Below are 18213 nucleotides of genomic sequence, written 5' to 3'. Positions count from 1 at the left end.
TACACTGTTTGTCACACTCAACTGTGCAGAAATCGCCAACTTCCTTTCATTCTCTCTCTCTCTCTCTCTCTCTCTCTCTCTCTCTCTCTCTCTCTCTCTCTCTCTTTCACTCACAGTTACACAGTTGTGCGTGTAGATCATGTCTTTCTCAGAAACAGAGCTCTAGATCTATGACACAGTAAAGGTTAACACATGAACTTCCTGTTTCACCCAGACTGTCATAAGGGAAATCCGCCACCACTTTGCATGAGTCCATATTTGTAAAGCGACTTAGAGTAAGAGAGCTGATCTAGGATCAGTTTCCCCCCATTCCACTGAATTGCATTAGCATATTGTGGAAGTTATATAAAATCATTTGCAAATGACAGCTGCATTTACCGTGTGTAAACATTTCATACCCAATAGAAATGATCCAAAACTACCCTGAACACAGTCTTGGTAAATTGACATCATTGTTGCATGAACAAAACCTTGTATCTCCATTTTGTATAAATGTTTTACATAATTTGAAAACACCAGCTGTCTTTTACATAAAGTTTCATGATGAATTGACCTACAGAAATAGTCCAAAATTAGTTGTAAAAAAAATCTTGTTGCATTAACTTGTATTGAACGTTAGGAGCGTGTAAAGTTCTCGTTTTGGGTATGAGATATGAGTTTTTGTTCCAACAGTGAAAGTTAATAATATTTTTTTTATGGTGTAAGGTTATGACACTGCTGATGTTGGTGATATTGCTACAATGAAGTAAGCATCATAGTTACTTTACAGCAGAATGAAAAACGTACTTATGGGGGAATTTCACTCATTTTCTAAAAGTTAATGTTCATTTTATGTCTATCATTGTTGTCGGAACAAAACCTCGTTTTTCCAAAATTATGACTTCACAGGGGAAAGAAAAAACATACTTTACTTTTAATGTAAGTCAATGGAATCAGACTTTTTTCCAAGTCATTCTGGGCTGTTTCTTTTGGTCCATTCATCATGAAATTTACACACAATATAAAGAGTAACAGGCATTTTCAAATTATGTCAAAATATGTTCAAATTACGGCAAAAATGGAGATTCGAACGTTTTGTTCTGACAGCAGCGTTATGTTAGTTGTCATTAAAAGTCATATATAGGTGTCATGCAGCCTTACGAATGCTGTGAAGTGTGACCAATTTTTTAATGGAAGTGTCTTATCTGACCTGCCCACTCATGTATTCTCATCCCACATCACCCACTTATATCTTCATCAGCCTTTACCCCACTCTCTCACCCAGTGACCTCTGACTCACCATAAACAGCACAGGCCTCTTGTTGGCACACACCCAGAGGGAGTTATACAGCCTGCCTGCTGTGAGAGTCCAGCAACCTTCACAGCATGCTGTCCATGCCACTGTGATCATGGTACCAACGCCACTTTAATTTAGCTTACTACCATCGTACTTTTTCAGTAACAACGTTTGAAATCAGTTATCCTTTTAAAAATATTAGTTACACAATAATAACTCATACAGTGTAGATTCCAGTGTTCTAAATTAGGCACCAAAATCAGATTTACTAACGTTTTGCACTACCACAAACAATTTTGGCTCCGAAAACTGACTGTTGCTATTTACTAAAACAGGCCCAACAGCCCTTTAGAATGCTAGTGATAGGATGAAAGGTCACTGCTCTCATTTGCTTTTGCTTCACTGTGTGTTGTCACTGTCAGAACAAACTTGCATCTCCATTTTTGTATTTTTTTTAACAGAATGTGTGAAAATTTTGTGAATGAATGGACCAAAACAAATGCTCCAAAATTACTTGAAAAGAAAATCTTTTTTTTTTTACATTAACTTCCATTAATAGTTAAAGCTGCACTGTGTAAGATTTGTTATTGAATTTAAAAGAAGAAGCTTTACTGAGTAAGGAAATAAACATGTTAAATTATAGTGTACATGCACACACAGGCTCAAAAAAGAAGGTCTAACACAATGTTTAGGCCTCAAATGCAAAACCAAGATTATACTGATAAAGATGACAGTTGATAGCATTCTAATGACGCCACATTCGCGTTGCTGCCGTTTGGTTGGCAACTTCAAGTTCATTCAGCAATACTCTGTAATAAGATAACAAAGCTATATCTGATCCAGCAAATGCAGTAAAACATGTTTTTAAACACTTTTCAAAATTGTAAAGCACATTAACAATGTATTTGAGTGCATGGCTTGATTTTATTTGATTTGTGGTTGTAGTGATGACAGATGAGAGCTATAATCTAAACGGCTCAACTTCCCAGCTATGTAATTATTTTCACTTTGCAAACCACATATTGGCACACTAAATAGTATGCAAATAGTAGCGCACATGCCATTAGAAGTGCGCTCATTAGTGTAGTAGGTGAAGTACAGAAGTGTGTGGTTTGGGACGCAGCATTCAATCAGGCAGTGAGGCGCTTTGAGCAGCTCCAATGGCTGATATAGCTTCGCTCTGCTGCACATTAACTGCTCAGTTTACATTTCCAAGCAAAGGTTTGAGATATTTGCTGCTTAAAGATTATTTATTGAGTTAAATGAATGCATTTATTGAAGTAAGCTAAAAGCTTTTTATTCACCAACTTTTGAAATTTGTCCTACGTTTAAGACACCTCAGTGTAACTGCAGCACCATTTAAGGTGGAACAAATAAGAAGCTGATGAGCTGGATCATATATATATGATAATATACTATATATATATATATATATATATATATATATATATAGTTTATACATAGAGTTTGTTGTTTAAGAGCTATGGCACCTTTGGTCAGCTTAAGCATCTACATATCTTTAAATGTTTTTGTGGTCATTCTGGTCTAATTTGCTTGTTTTTTTTTATCCAGCTGCAGGGTTTTAGCTGCAGTGACGGTGAGGAGACAAGCTCTATCAGAGCACTGTCAGATATGCAGCTTGCCTACCAACATGGTGATGTGGTCTTATTAATGACGTAATCAAATACTGTGAATAGTAGATAATTCCCTCACATCCTCAGAAGACACATCTCTTTGAATTTTCTTTTAACGTTCACAATCATCTGCTTCGGTAAGGGGTTTGTAGCATAACCAGCATTACAAAATGTTCTCTCTCCACCAGAGAGGTCTCCAAATCCTAAAATCTTACATAGTGTAGCTTTGAGAATGTTTTTCTCCTCTCCTGCAAATTACTGTTTTGGAGATACAGCGACTACATGCTGTTACTAGGAGTTTCACATTTGAAGTGCAACATTACTGAGAGGCCACTATGTGCACTGTGCATTGTTTAACAGCTGTGAAAAGCAGGTCTTATTTTTGCCAACATTGTTTTGTGCTTATAGAGAAAAGAGAAGCATTTAAGCATTTTTTGATGGAAAAAACAATTTCAAATGCCTGTCATGTCACATTATTCTTAATGTCATAAAGGAAATAAAAATCTGAAACCAAAAAGTAGAGGAAAAGCAAGTGCTAAACTGCTATTTTCCAAAACTTTATGTATATTGTACAACACTATTAAAGAGTAAGTTGCCTAAATAATGATCCGACACAGTTGTCAAAAGCACATATTGGCCCATACTCAAGTTGCATCTACCGTCAGTTTTATTCATCAGTTTCATCTTTAGCGTACCCATACAATCAAACTCACATGTGGTAAGAGCGCATGTAAATTTGGGTGTAATATTTTGACAGCCTAATGACGAGTTTCCTTCAATGTATGATGCTGAAATAAGTCAAGGTTTACCAAGTCGAAACCTTGAAAAAAAAAAGTCATTATTTTGAACCTGAAACAAATTTCTACCCGTGTTTATTTGCATGGAAATTAAAAATTAAAGAAGGTGCAATGTGTTGGTGGACTGTCCCTAATCAGCGCCTCTCTTAGTAAACATATCTCCTTCATTCTTCATTATTCAACAGTGCCATTACGTCTCCAATTCATAATGCAATATCATGGCAGGGTGTGAACTGTGGGAGGCGCTGCTGCTACTATTCTAATCCAGATTATAATAGTTCTGTATAGAACCATGAACACTCAAAGAACCCATTGCATGATTAAAGAGTTCTTTGCATCATGAAAGGGTTTTTTGAAAATGTTTAAAAAGGGTTCTATATAGCACCAAAAAGGGTTCTTCTGTCGTTACGATGTCGAGCTTTTTACAAAAAGAAGAGCCTTTTTTGGTGCGATATAGAACCCTTTTTAAAAAGGTTCTATGTAAAATCATCTACATCGCATTCTCCATCAATCTGAAGAACCTTTCATGATGCAAAGAACCCTTTAATCATGCACACAGTTCTTTGAGTGTTCATGTTTCTATATAGAACCATTTCCTTTACTAAAGAACCCTTGAAGAACCATCTTTTTAAGAGTGTAGTATCCGTATTATTAGTAGAAGTAGTGGTTCTGAATGGTGGGCCGTCCTTCCTCCGAGTCCTGAGACGTCTCTCTGAGCTTTGCGCTAATCAAAACCGCAGCGTTTTCGGAGGATTACTCTAACGGTCGCTCTGAAGTGCCACATGTCTCTAAAAATAAACAGCTATTTCCCCTTGAACCGCTGAGAGAAGGAAAGTGGAGCGGCTGCGGAGAGAGAACCGCAATTTCAGAGCCAATATTAATCCCGTCTTTGAAACAAGATCACACTGATGTCCTCGCCGGGATTCTCATCGTAGTCCCAGAATGCTTTGTGCCTCTGTAATGAATAATTACGGACGTTAAGTGGGAAACTGCTGGTACAGGGAGATTTCGGAGGAGGAAAGTAGAGCTTTTGGAGAGAGGGCGGTGCTCAGTGGGATCATTAGTGCTGTGCAAAAAAAAGAGAAGCTAAGCCAGTGAGTGTGTGCTTTTCTTTTTCTTTCTCTTCGTTTTTGCTTAATAGTGTAATTGAGATAGTTTTATACATCAGGGTTTACTTAACTTCGTAATTTCTACCTAAATTTTATGTGCATCTTAACCCAGAATCTCTGTATGAGGGCTTTATAAGCACTTCATAAGAACATAACTTTAATATTAGTTTTTGTTTTCGTGATTGAATAATACACATTAGCTACAGGATAAAAAGTCTTAAGATCAATAGCTGAATAAGAAGCTTAGAGCTCAAGGGGTTAAAGACTTACTGAATTATGTAATCTAACCATTTTTGAAGATACAGTGAAGATTTATATTGCATAAAAGCAGATGTGAAGAGACAGTCAAACGCAAAGGTTTGGGCACCCCTCGTCAAAAGATGTTTTGTCGATTTTCTAAGTGAAAAATAATCTAACCATCCTCTACAGAGAACACATTTATGCACATTTTAACACATAATTACTGTTTATTTACAGAGTTTAAAAAAAAAAAGTTATGTGCAAAATTATGTCACATTGTATATTTTGTGTTTTATTTATTTATTTTATTTTTTTGTATATTTTGTGTTTTATATTCCAATGTGCTAAACTCAGCACATAAATAAAAATTGTAAATTTAAATGTTCATACAAAAATACCATATTTAAGGATGCTCTCTGGATGTGTTAACTTTTTTTCACTTAGAAAATGAACAAAACATGCAATTTGTATATGAGTGTACATCACTTGTAATAGAAACTGCTGTCAGGACAAAACCTTGCATCTGCAAAATGGTAACTTTACAGGAGGAGGAAAAAACATACTTTTCTTTTAATGTAAGTCAATGGAACCAGAAGTTTTTCCAAGTAATTTTGGGTCTATTCCTTTGCTCCATCTGTCATGAAATTAACACACCATATAAAGAGCAGTAGGCATTTTCAAAAAATGTCAAAAACAGAAAAATGATAAAAACAGAGATATGAGGTTTTGTTCTGAATGCAGCAAGATATATATATATATATATATATATATATATATATATATATATATATATATAGATAGATAGATAGATATATACACTTATTCAGCCTTTAGCAGTTAGTGCTTACACAGTTGCAACACGTGGGGGCAAAGGTGGTTCTTCTATGGCATCACTTAAAGAACCCTTTGTGGCACCTTTTTGTTTGACAACATTGTATTACCATCACCGTTGTATTTCCACATCGTCTCTAATAACTGGAGCTTGTAAAAGCTCTTAGGCTTCCCACTGTTCATCATATATTTGAAGTGAGTGTTAACACTCGTGCATGTATGATGTTTGGGTTTAATGATATGCAGTGGAAGTAGGAGTTCTGAGGTCTCTGGGTAATCACTATGGCGTGGATGTGTAAAAACATCAATCATGGAGCTGGTGTAATGAGGTCAGGCCAGAGTTTGGCAGCATGCCCAACACCCAACTGCACAAATGGTTGCTGCAATGTTAAAGAAACCATGCAGGTCCCCTTTTCCTAAACTGTTTGTTGTACTGTACTAGAAATAGTTTTTCCCCTTTGGCCTTATATTAAAGCGACAGTTTGATAAAATCACACAGTTTTCTCCTTAATAAGCTAATATGCACCAGTTAACATTGTTCAAACTGTATGCTTTTATTTGAGCGTTTTGTTTGGACATCAATAAAGGAATGAGGACAGGTGTGCTCAGTCCTGGTCCTGGAGATCTACCACCCTGAAGACTTCAGATCCAACACACCTGGCACTATTATTGAGATGCCCCTGAAGGCCTTCATTACCTGGATCAGGTGTGTTAGATTAGGGTTGGAGCTGAACTCTGCAGGGTGGTAGATTTCCAGGACCAGGACTGGGCACCTCTGAAAGAGAACATACATTTAACTGATCATAACTTGTACACCAGATGCAGATGTTTGGACTGTGATGTTACTTCATTCACCCTCTGTTTCATTTTTTGCAAATTTACATGATGCAGGAGAACTTGCTTAACCAGTCACTGTTGTTTCTGCTGTTGGCATAGCAACAACCAAGCTGACAGATCGTGCTCCAGAAACTAGAACTTTTTTTAGTATTTATTTACCTCAACACAATACTAATAATTTACAACACAAAAATTAAAACTAAACCAAACTACATGTAGAGGGTACAGTTAAATAAAGACACCTACACTCTCAGAAAAAAGGTAGTAAACTGTCACTGGGGCAGGACCCCTCTTTTCACTGGGGTGGGACCCTCAAGGGTACATCTCAGTACCTTTAGTCAGGAAACATAACTGTACCATAATCCACTAAAATTATATTTCCTAAGTTGTACTGACTCCACACACCCCGTCTCGTCTCCAGGCTTTTTATTTTATTGTTATATTTATTTTATTTTAAAACATTCGGTTATGAAAAGGTACAAATACGAACTTTTCACCCAGAAAAATTTATTTAAGGTGCACAGTTGGACCTTAAAACCACTGTTGAGGGAACATTTACATTGTTTGTACCTTGATAAACAAAAACTGTACCTGCACAGAACCTTTATTTCTAACAGTGTGGTGATTTTTAAAAGTTCACAGTCTTCACAGCTTTTTTATTTGTTAAATGAAAAGCAGTTTTCACATATCTTGGTCTCATCTATAATAAAAGAATCATGAACGGTGTGGCATTACTAGATTTACATTGATGAGCATAAAATGTTGCTGAGATTGTAATTAAGTTAATAATATAAATTTACTTTATCTCTGCAAACATTATTAAAAGCAAACAAAACATTTTCTAGGTACAGAGAAAGAACAGACTCAATATGATCAGTTACAAATCTGACCAAGTCTTTCCAAACCAGTTTTACGTAATCATAGTGCAGATAGAGCTTCTTGACAGACGTCATTTGTCCTGTTTCATCACGTATTGCGCTGACATCTCATGAGACAGACATCTATGTGCGAAAGAACTCAAAGGTCCTGAATGAGAAGGGGAACTCTCCGTGCTCTTCACGCTCTACTAAAATGTGGCAGTGTCACTGTTTGCTTGTTTTGTGAGAAAATTATATCAATTTACAATTGAATACATTCTGACTATTTGTTTGGTTTTTTTGTGTATCACAATAAACGTCACATCTGGTGTGTTCAGGTTGGCCACCTCAGCCCTGTGAAATTCCTGGACACTCTGGGATCTGGGATCTGGGACCCAGGGATCAAACTCGTGACCTCACATCGCTGCATTCTTAAAAATAAAGAAAAGGGTTTTTTGCATGATGCCACAGAAGGGCCTGTTCAATGCGGACCTGAAGAACTTTCAAAGAACCTCCACAAAATGTAAAGGTTCTAGTTGGAACCCTTAAATTGGTAAAGAACCTCTGCACTAAGGTTCTTTAAGGCTTTAAACATTTCTTCACACTGACATTTCTTTTTCAAACATGACTCTTTGGGAACCAAAAATGGTTCTTCAATGCAGGCATTTTTTAAAACCGTGCCGAGAGCCTAAACACTGCATCTCTCTGAAACAGTGTCCCTACATTGAGGATAATCTAAAATCCTATTCTTTGTATACAAATGTTTTATAGGATAAAAAGTAGCTGTTTAAACTTCATAAGAAAGGATGACATATGAAAATGCATGCACTGTTAGAAATAAAGGTTCTGTGCAGGTACACTTTTCGTTCATCAAGGTACAAACAATGTAAATGTTCCCTCAAAGGTACAACAGTGGTTTTAAGGTCCAACTGTGTACCTTAAATAAGTTTTTCCAGGTGAAAAGTACATATTTGTACCTTTTCATAACCGAATGTTTTAAAACAGAACAATAAAATAAAAGCCTGTAGACGAGACGGGGTGTGTGGAGTCAGTACAGCTTAGAAAATATAATTTTAATGGATTTTGTACAGTTATGTTCCCTGACTAAAGGTACTAAGATGTTCTCCCTGAGGGTCCCACCCCAGGGACAAGAGGGGTACTGCCCCAGTGACAGTTTAGCACCTTTATTTCTGAGAGTGTGGACACCAGGAAATATTGTGTCCAGGATTTTGCTGCTTATTCGCATCTCATTTGTTGTGAACTGTCTCACACCATGTTTATAGATAACAGTATAACATAGTGTCAGAAACCACATGAGCAAGAATATTTGAGATTACTTAACTACTCAACACAGTTTGATGCAAATATTGGATGATTTAACATGCGATTTGCAGAATGCTACTTGATGAGGTATCAGCTTCCATTACTAGCTACATTAGCCTCGTAGCTGCAGTGTAAAACAAAAGCAGCAAACTAGAGATACCAAACATGTCTTGGCTGATCAGCTACATTTGTGATAAGGCTAAACTGTGTAAATATGATTGATTGCCAAACTATTGCTTTAGTAAAGGTTTTAAAGAGCAGCACTTCAGTCTGTGCGGTGTTGACTGTGTAATGATGTTAGCTGACAGTACACTCCTTTATCAGGCTGAGGATGGATCTGTTGATAATGGAGCCAGGTGCTTTGTGAAGACTTTGATCCCTCAACGATCTCTGCAGCTTTACAGCATATGATAAACAGTGATAAACATGATGCAAAGAAAAACAAATCATTAACTATGGCATGTTGTAAACTGACCGTAGGATTGTTTCTTTTCTCTTACAGGTTTTGTCCAATGCGCGCCTTTTCCTGGAGAATCTTATAAAGTAAGTGCGCAGTAGATCATGCAAAATTCCCGTAACGTCTTGCATTGCAGTTCATTTATTGAACTTATTGTGCATCACAACATACAATGCTGTGCAAAAGTCAGAGACCACCATGCATGGTTCTAAAGGAGTGGCCGGAATGACCAGTGCCTTCCCTGAAATCTGATTGGCCACCGAAGGTGCGACCACAAAATTTCTGCCACATCATTGACTGTTTGACCCTTTAAGAGGATAGTTGTTTCACTATTGGTGGAACAACTGTTCCATAGCTTCCCACACCCCCCTGCCCCCAACTCACACATTCATTGTGAGTGCATCTCATCGATCCTGCTTTGCCTTTAAGGGGAGAGTTGGTTTCGCTAACGCTGCTCTGCAAAACAACTGTCCAGCGTCTCTCCAAAGCCCCTCTGCACATTCACATCCACCTGGATCTCCCTGTGACCCCTTTCCAACCCCTGCTAAATTTTCTCAATCCACCACTGGAGACCACCCTTCACTGATTTATTTTTCAGTCAAAACAGCCATTACGTTCATTTTTCAGCATCAGAAAAAAACAGAAAAATTATATTTAACAGAAGTGTTTGTCCTCTTTCTCAAAGATGTGAGCTTTAAATACTGTTTATCTGATGAGGACAGTTTTGGGGGTCTCCTAGGTCTTGCATCTTTGTTAGGAGTTCCATTTTTTTCTGTATCTTTTTCCTTTGTCTTTCTCATTCCTTATGCAAACTGAACATCTTATATTTAATCTTCTCTGGAATATATTCTAAAAAATGAATAACTTGAACTTAATGGATGTTTTGACTGGAAATGAAATCAATGAATGGTCTCTGACTTGCACATTACTAGTAATACATGAATTACACTATAATTCTAGACAACAAGAGAGCCAATGCATGTTCCTGACGTTTCAGAAAGAAGTTACACTAAATGCTAACCACAGCCATTACAACAGAAACTGCAAAGTTAGCCCAACTTCTCTCCCCAGTGTTCATAGCCTTGCCTCGTAAAGCTGGTGGGGTCATTATGCAGGTTTTGATACATCTGTGTGTGTTTCTTATTACAGACATCAGTAGAGAGTGTTAGACTTATTCCGTTGATTTCAGCTATGAGATCATGGTTATGGTATATTATGGTATGTTATGGAAAAGAACAGGCAACAGTGGCAGTAAAAGTTCTTGATGGTCCCTTGTTTCTTTTGTTTTCAACTCCACAGATATGGAATACTGGTGGACCCCATCCAGGTGGTCTCCCTCTTTTTAAAGGACCCATACAGCTGGCCCGCCCCATGCCTTATCATCGGTAATCCTACAGATCACCCTTATATCAGAAACAGTTAACAGACAACAGCATTTTTCACAGAATGTAAAGAAAGAGTGAAAACTTTATTTTTAATAATAGTTTTTATTTTCACAGTAGCTATAAAATGCAATTTCAACATGTTTTAGATGTCCTACTTAATATTTTTTATTGCACTAGAAATAAAAATAAACAACATGTAAATTAGATTTTAGTTATGTTTTGAATTAAACTGTGTTGTTTAATTTTATTTTAAAAAATATCCAACAATTCGTTTTTGAGGCCTACAGAAAGGGGTTAAATGTGTTTTATCAGTCATTAAAGGTTCATATCCTACATTCTTCTTGACCTTTACTGTTTTGTCCACTTATAACACTTGTTTGGTTTGTTTTTCCATGACGTGTCCTTTAGCAGCGCTGTTGTGTTTAAGCTAAGCTAAAAAAAAAAAATCAATCACTGTTGCATTTATTCAGTAATGCCACAAATCAATCAATTCAATAAAGCAGGCATTTAAACAGGCCTACTTTAGCCATCAGATCAAGGTTATTAGCTCTTCTCTTATTTTATTTGGGATCTGCTAAATACTGGGAGAGGGAAAAGTACCATTTGTGAATCTGTGGAAATGAACCAGATGTCATTAACCAGTTATTAATATTTCATTAGATTTTTTTCTGTTTTTATGTTCTGTTTGTATTCAAAAATGTTCTTTTTTCCATATTTTTTACCAGCATCATTTTCTTTGCCTGATTTTGGTGACTGGATTTTATACCCTTTCACTCTTCTGCCTGTATTAGGCACAAAACCAAGTCTATTCATTAATCTAAACTGGGTCGAATAGTGAGCTGCAGCTGCCTAATTGAAGCCGGTCCTTTCCGTACAGTATTCAGCTCGCCTCCTGTACGCAACACATCATAATATTATGAAGTGTGTCTGATTTGTGGATTTGCTCTTGCAGTGTCCAATGTGTTCATAATGGCAGCTCTGTACACGGAGCGGAGGCTGGCTGTGGTGAGTGTCACGCTCTAATCACTGAGACCAATAGAGACATCTGTGAAACTGTGTGTGAAATCTGTCAACTGTGTGGTTCTCGCTGGAGCTGTTATCATGTAATCAGTTATAGTGAGTTACAAACTCCTGAATGCGTAGATCAAGTACTGACATCTTTCTGTTGCCGGTCTCAGGGCACGATCTCAGAGGGTACCGGAACATTCCTTTATTGTGTCAATCTTGGTGCCATTTTGTGCTTTCCATCAGCCACTATACTTACATTGAACTCCATGACCCCAGGTAAGATTTCCATTTACAACAGTCAAAAGAGACGATTACACTATCTACTATAACTGTTCTGCTATGACACTGCGGACTGTAATCTCTGTCATCAATATTCAGAGGTTTGTCATTAGAAACATGAACTGGGTTTTGGCTCATCACCGAGACCTGCTGTTTATATTTCGAACCCTCTGTGCTCTCTGTAACAATGTACAGTGGTGCTTGAAAGTGTGTGAACCGTTTTGAATTTTCTATATTTCTGCATAAATTTGACCTAAAACTTCATCAGATTTTCACACAAGTCTTTTAATAGCAGATAATGAGAACCAAATTAAACACACACACACACACACACACACACACACACACACACACACACATCATCTAAACCGCTTGTCCTTCTGGGTCGCGATGGGGTGCTGGAGCCTATCCCAGCTGTCATTGGGCGGAAGGCAGGATACACCCTGGACAGGTCGCCAGTCCATCGCAGGGCACCAAATTAAACAAATGAGACAAAAATATTAGACTTGGTCATTTATTTATTGAGGAAAATGATCTGATATTAAAAACCTGTGAGTGGCAAAAGTATGTGAACCTTTAGGATTAGCAGATGATTTGAAGATGAAATTAGAGTCAGGTGTTTTCAATCAGTGGGATGACAATCAGGTGTGAGTGACCTCCTCATTTTATTTAAAGAACAGGGGTTTATCACAGGCTGATCTTCACAACACATGTTTGTGGAAGCGTATTGTGGCATGAACAAAGGAGATTTCTGAGGACCTCAGAAGAAGAGTTGTTGATGCTCATCAGGCTGGAAACTGTTTTAAAATCATCTCTAAAGAGTTTGGACTCCATCAATCCACCTGCAGTTTGCTAAAGATCACATGAACAAGCCAGAAGACTATCGGAACAATGTTTTGTCAATGTTTTATGGATGGATGAGACCAAAATAGAACTTTTTGGTTTAAATGAAAACTTTACGTTTGGAGGAAAACACTGCATATCCCATCTGTGAAACATGGTGGTGGTAGTATTATGGTTTAGGCCTGTTTTGCTGCATCTGGGCCAGGACTGCTTGCCATCATGGAACAATGAACTCTGAATTATACAGGCAAATTCTAAAGGAAAATGTCAGGACATCTGTCTGTGAGCTGAAACTCAAGAGAACATGGGTCATGCAGCAAGACAATGACCCTAAGCACACACGTCATTAAACCAAAGAATGGTTAAAGAAGAATAAAGTTGATATTTGGGAATGGCCAAGTCAAAGTTCTGACCTTAATCCTATAAACATGTTGTGGAAGGACCTGAAGCAAGCAGTTCATGGGAGGAAACCCACCAACATAACAGAGTTGGAGCTGTTTTGTACGGAGGAATGGGCTAAAACTCCACAAAGCCGATGTTCAGAACTAATCAACAGTTACCAGAAACGTTTAGTTGCAGTAATTGCTGCACAAAGGGGTCACACCAGATACTGAGAGCAAATGTTCACATAGTTTTGCCATATTGGATCAATATTAGATCATTTTCCTCAATAAATAAATGAACAAATAGTTTTGTCTCATTTGTTAAATGTGGTTCTCTTTATCTACTATTAGGACTTGTGTGAAAAGTCAAATTTATGTAGAAATATAGAACATTTTAAAGGGTTCACAAACTTTCAAGCACCACTGTGACCTATATTTAAATTATTACTGAGTTTGACTTTGGGGAGCTGTTTACTTTATTACATTTTTCTAACTTTAAAGATCTGTTTAAACCTTTCTTTTTTATCTGTTAAAGTTATTTTAAAATATATCATTACATTCTCTCATTCTAATTTCCAAACATTATCTGTCTAGAAGCTTCATATACTTTATGTTCAAATCTTTAGTGTTAGTACTTCATTAAACATTATGTTCAACTGATATATGTTTAGTGCTCCTGTAAGTTATCACAATATAAACTTTAAAAATTTATAGCAGGTAAATTTCATCAACTTATATTGTTCATCAGCTTCATCAACCAATAATCGGTATTGGCTCTCAAAATCACATATCGGTCGACCCCTAGTTGTCTTCTCACAGTGGAAGGATGGACAGAAATACCTGTGTATTTTTTTCAAGTGGAGCTTGATCTCTCAAAGATGAAATCTTTAAGTGCTGTTTATCTGAGGGTGAAATTATTACTGACATTTTGCTATATTATTAAAATATAATTATGTAATTCCATAGCTTATTACATAGCTAATTACATAATAAATTACATTTACATATAATTCACATACTATATCAACAATGACAGACAGAGTTCAATGTTCAAGACTACACACAGCAATTAAATTAATAGAATATATTTGCCTTTACTGTGAATTTCTCATCAAATTTCAACATGTTTTTATTATCACCACTGATAGCGTGTGTTTGGTGTTTAGAAGTATCTTGTGTTTGCAGTGGGTGGCGTCTTTGCGCTGGGGGTCTACACTGTCCTCCTGCTGAAGCTCTACTCCTACAAGGACGTCAACAAGTGGTGCAGGGAGATCAGGCAGGCCAAAGCCCGCACCCTGTCCCGCTCCAACTCCTGTGAGTACAAACAAGCTCCCACAAAATGAGCACATAGCACTGTCTGTCTGTCTATCGTCACTGTCTGAAGAAAAACAAGTATCTCCAAAACAGCACTTTTAATGTAAGTGAATGTAAATTAGTTTTATTCCAAGAAATTTTGGAGGATTTCTGTTGGTCCATTCAATATGAGATGTTTACACGATGTAAAGGGCAGTTTGTGTGCTCAAATGATGTAGAAAAATAAAAATCTAAAAAAATGGAGATATTTGGGTTTTGTTTTTGGACAGTGATGCTATACATTAACCATCAAAAGGTTTTCTTTTTTATTTTAGTTTTCAGAGTAAAGCTGCAGAGTAAAATTTACCTTTTCATTTTAATGAAAAAGGACACAAGAATTCACTTCTAATGGCGACTAATTTCACTTTGCGCTGGGTGAACTTTAAGTAAAACTGTGTGGATTGGAGGAGCCGCTCCCCAGTCAACATAATTTTCCTCATCACTCACAGCTGCAAAAAATAATTTAGGCTTTTTTACATGTAACAAATCATGCTGTAAGCGCGTGGTCCTCCACCACAAAGCAGAGAGGTGCTTTTAGTTACTGAACTCTAACGCAGGTCTCAGATTGCTTTTGCTTACAGAAGAGAGTTTGTATTTCCCTCTGAAGAAACAGGCTGTCGGGTTAAAGGCTGCAGTGTAAAGTGGATAAGTGTGCGTGTGCTTTAATTGTGGACTTGTTTATCCAGCTGACCTGCTGTGCATTAACATGAGGTGAAGCGGAGTGTGACTTAATGAGGCATTTGACTCCGGTCACCATGGCTGACGTGTGACCTGGGCGCCTTTGCTTTCGCTTAGTGGCTTTTAGTGTTTGAATGTTTAAACGCTGTGTTTAGAGTAGACTACATGAACAAACATATGTATGCGCACCCTGCATACATTCCACTCCTACTGTCTGCTGTCTGCTGTCACACTGGAGATGAACTTGACCTCCTGTGCTTTATAATACTGCCATCTGCTGGAGAGACTGGAGGACCCTTATTTCTGCTAAACTGTACAACAGCAGAGCTGATGATCACAGAGTCATGTATGAAATCTTAAATTTCACCACAGTTCAATTTGATTATCTTAAAGGGGAACTCCACCATTTTTTTTACGTTTTCCATAAATAAATGCTTAAGATGTAAATGAAGTCATTCAGCATGGTTTGATGTGAAATGTTAGAGATTCTAGAGAAAATTTCGGAGTCAGAATTGTTCACAGTGGTGGTGATAGGAACCAGATGTCTATAGATTTTCACACTACTAGTTTTTACAGTAAATAATTCAAAATATGTTTGTTCTTTTGAGAGATTCTGTAGAGTTAAATGCAAGGCCTAAATCTACATAATACACACACACACACACACACACACACACACACAAAAACTTTTTTGGCCATATGTGCATTGTAGACAGTGTGACCCCTGGTTCCTCTCACCACAACTGTAATAAAAAATAATGTTTCAAGTTTCTCTACAGTGATCCATTTCACATCAAACCACTCTGAATAACTTTATTTACATCTCTTCATCTTTAAATACAGTCGCTGCAAAAAGTATTTGGAGATTTGTGCTTAAAAATGTATTATTATTATATTATATTCATTGTGCAAGGAAACAAAATGTAAAACCATGTTGCATTTATTTTAACCCCTTAAATGGCCTTGGGCCCACCAGCAGCCCAGAGTTTATTACACACTTCCATAACCTAGGAATAGCTCAACCACTTTGCACTGAAGTCCCGATAGTTACTGAATAATAAGCAATAATAAAGAATAATAATGAATAATAATTTACTGTAAAGGAAAGCTTTAGGTAATTATCCTGATTAGTTCTACATGTAAAATTCTTTGTCCTTTCTCTCTGCTCTGCTGATGTACGTGTTCCACTGCAGGTCCGTCTGTGCACAGGGCCAATGGGAATGCAGTACACAGTCATGTGACCTACCCAGGCAATCTCACCCACAGAGGTACTGCTGCTGTTTTTCTCTACACTGTATGAATAAAGATAGTGAAAGGCCTCATGTAGGACTGTGAAACTGTAAAAGGCTGGACACTCCTGAGTGAATGTATATCATCCTGATGTATATATGTATATATGTATATACTAATATATATATATATATATATATATATATATATATATATATATATATATATATATATATCGCTGCTGTCGGATCAAAACCTCATATCTCCAAAATAGTAACTTTACAGGAGAAAGAACACTTTACCTTTAATGTAAGTCAATGGAACCAGACATTTGTCCATGTAATTTTGGGACATTTCTTTTGGTCCATTCATCATGACATCTACACACAATATGTTGTTGATTTTCTAAGTGATAAGAAATGAACACATCCTTTAGAGAGAACACACTTCTGCACATTTTAATGCACAATTACTGTGCATTTCATATTGTGGGGGGGGATAAAACAAAAATGTAGCCCGTGCAATAAAAAAAAGAGTTTCTAATACAAATGCATAAAGTGATGCTAACTGTTAGTGTTGATTGTTGCTGCTAATGTATTCATTTATTTATTTCCAAAATGAAAAAGTGACTTTTTTTAAACGTCCACACAACACATAGTTCTGTGTGGTCAATCAAGCTTCCGATATATGTGTATTGTCTTCAGCCCTGTTGGAAAAGCGTTCCAGGTGGACCTGTTTTCACTTTTCTGACTATGAGACTATTCTGATGAGATGAGAAAATAGTAAAAATAAATTAAGTAAAACTCTTCATGAGTTGATGTATCCAAACTTTTGACTGCACTTACCAAACATGCCATTCACTGTTTACTTGGAGTGATGAAATGTTGTTAAGGCATGAAGCTTTCAGTGTGTGCCGTGTCACTCACTCACATTTCTTTCCTCTATTTTCGTTTAGATATGTACTATTTCATTTTCGCCCCAACACTGTGCTACGAGCTAAACTTCCCCCGATCTCCACGGATACGCAAACGCTTTCTGCTGAGGAGACTTCTGGAGATGGTGAGAGTTTTAATCGCACATCAAAACAGTCCTGAAATACGGCTCTGTTTACATTCTGATCACAAATAAGCATTGAGTAACATTTAAATTCAACTGCACTGTCATTCAACAGTTTGAATTCATTTGAAGTCAATTAATATTTTTTATTTTATATACAGTAAACTTTACAATGTGAATAAAGTATTATATAATAAACACATAAAAAGTATTTCTAATGTTTTATTCAGTATTTCAGGTAGTTTGGAAACAACAGAAAGTTATAAAGTTACAAATAATAGCCTGTAGTGACGATAATACGTTTTAGTCCAGTCATCTGCCTTGAACTCTCATGAAAGGCATTCAGGATATTAATTTTACTATTACTTCTTGATATTATACGGCTTTCTCAGCCATTTACAGCACCTTTCTGATCAGTTCATTTTTACAGCTTCCTTATAATTATTGTAAAGCTGTTGAACATGACTTGCAGACGAATCATTTCATACACTCATCTGTAACTGAATGGTAGTGTATATCCACTTATTAGCCACTATTATCACATTTTTGGGATATATGTTTTTTAGCACTTTCATTCACTCAGGGCGTATCCTAAGGATATACTGAGTATCTGTATGTTTACATGTAATTCGTTTAG

General features: G+C 36.8%; 1 protein-coding gene across 1 annotated transcript in view; it reads left to right on the top strand.

Moving 5' to 3' along the window:
• dgat1a (diacylglycerol O-acyltransferase 1a) overlaps positions 1-18213 on the top strand; it is a 35042-nt gene that overhangs the window by 10581 nt on the left and 6248 nt on the right. Inside the window, exons 3-9 of the mRNA XM_036567532.1 lie at positions 9407-9447; positions 10661-10746; positions 11699-11751; positions 11925-12030; positions 14445-14573; positions 16484-16558; positions 17476-17579. Coding sequence (XP_036423425.1) covers positions 9407-9447; positions 10661-10746; positions 11699-11751; positions 11925-12030; positions 14445-14573; positions 16484-16558; positions 17476-17579 — 594 coding nt within the window. The remainder of the gene's footprint in view (positions 1-9406; positions 9448-10660; positions 10747-11698; positions 11752-11924; positions 12031-14444; positions 14574-16483; positions 16559-17475; positions 17580-18213) is intronic.

The sequence above is a fragment of the Colossoma macropomum genome, unplaced genomic scaffold (genome assembly GCF_904425465.1).
Source record: "Colossoma macropomum unplaced genomic scaffold, Colossoma_macropomum, whole genome shotgun sequence".
Lineage (NCBI taxonomy): Eukaryota > Metazoa > Chordata > Actinopteri > Characiformes > Serrasalmidae > Colossoma > Colossoma macropomum.
This window is presented reverse-complemented; position numbering and strand designations above follow the sequence as displayed.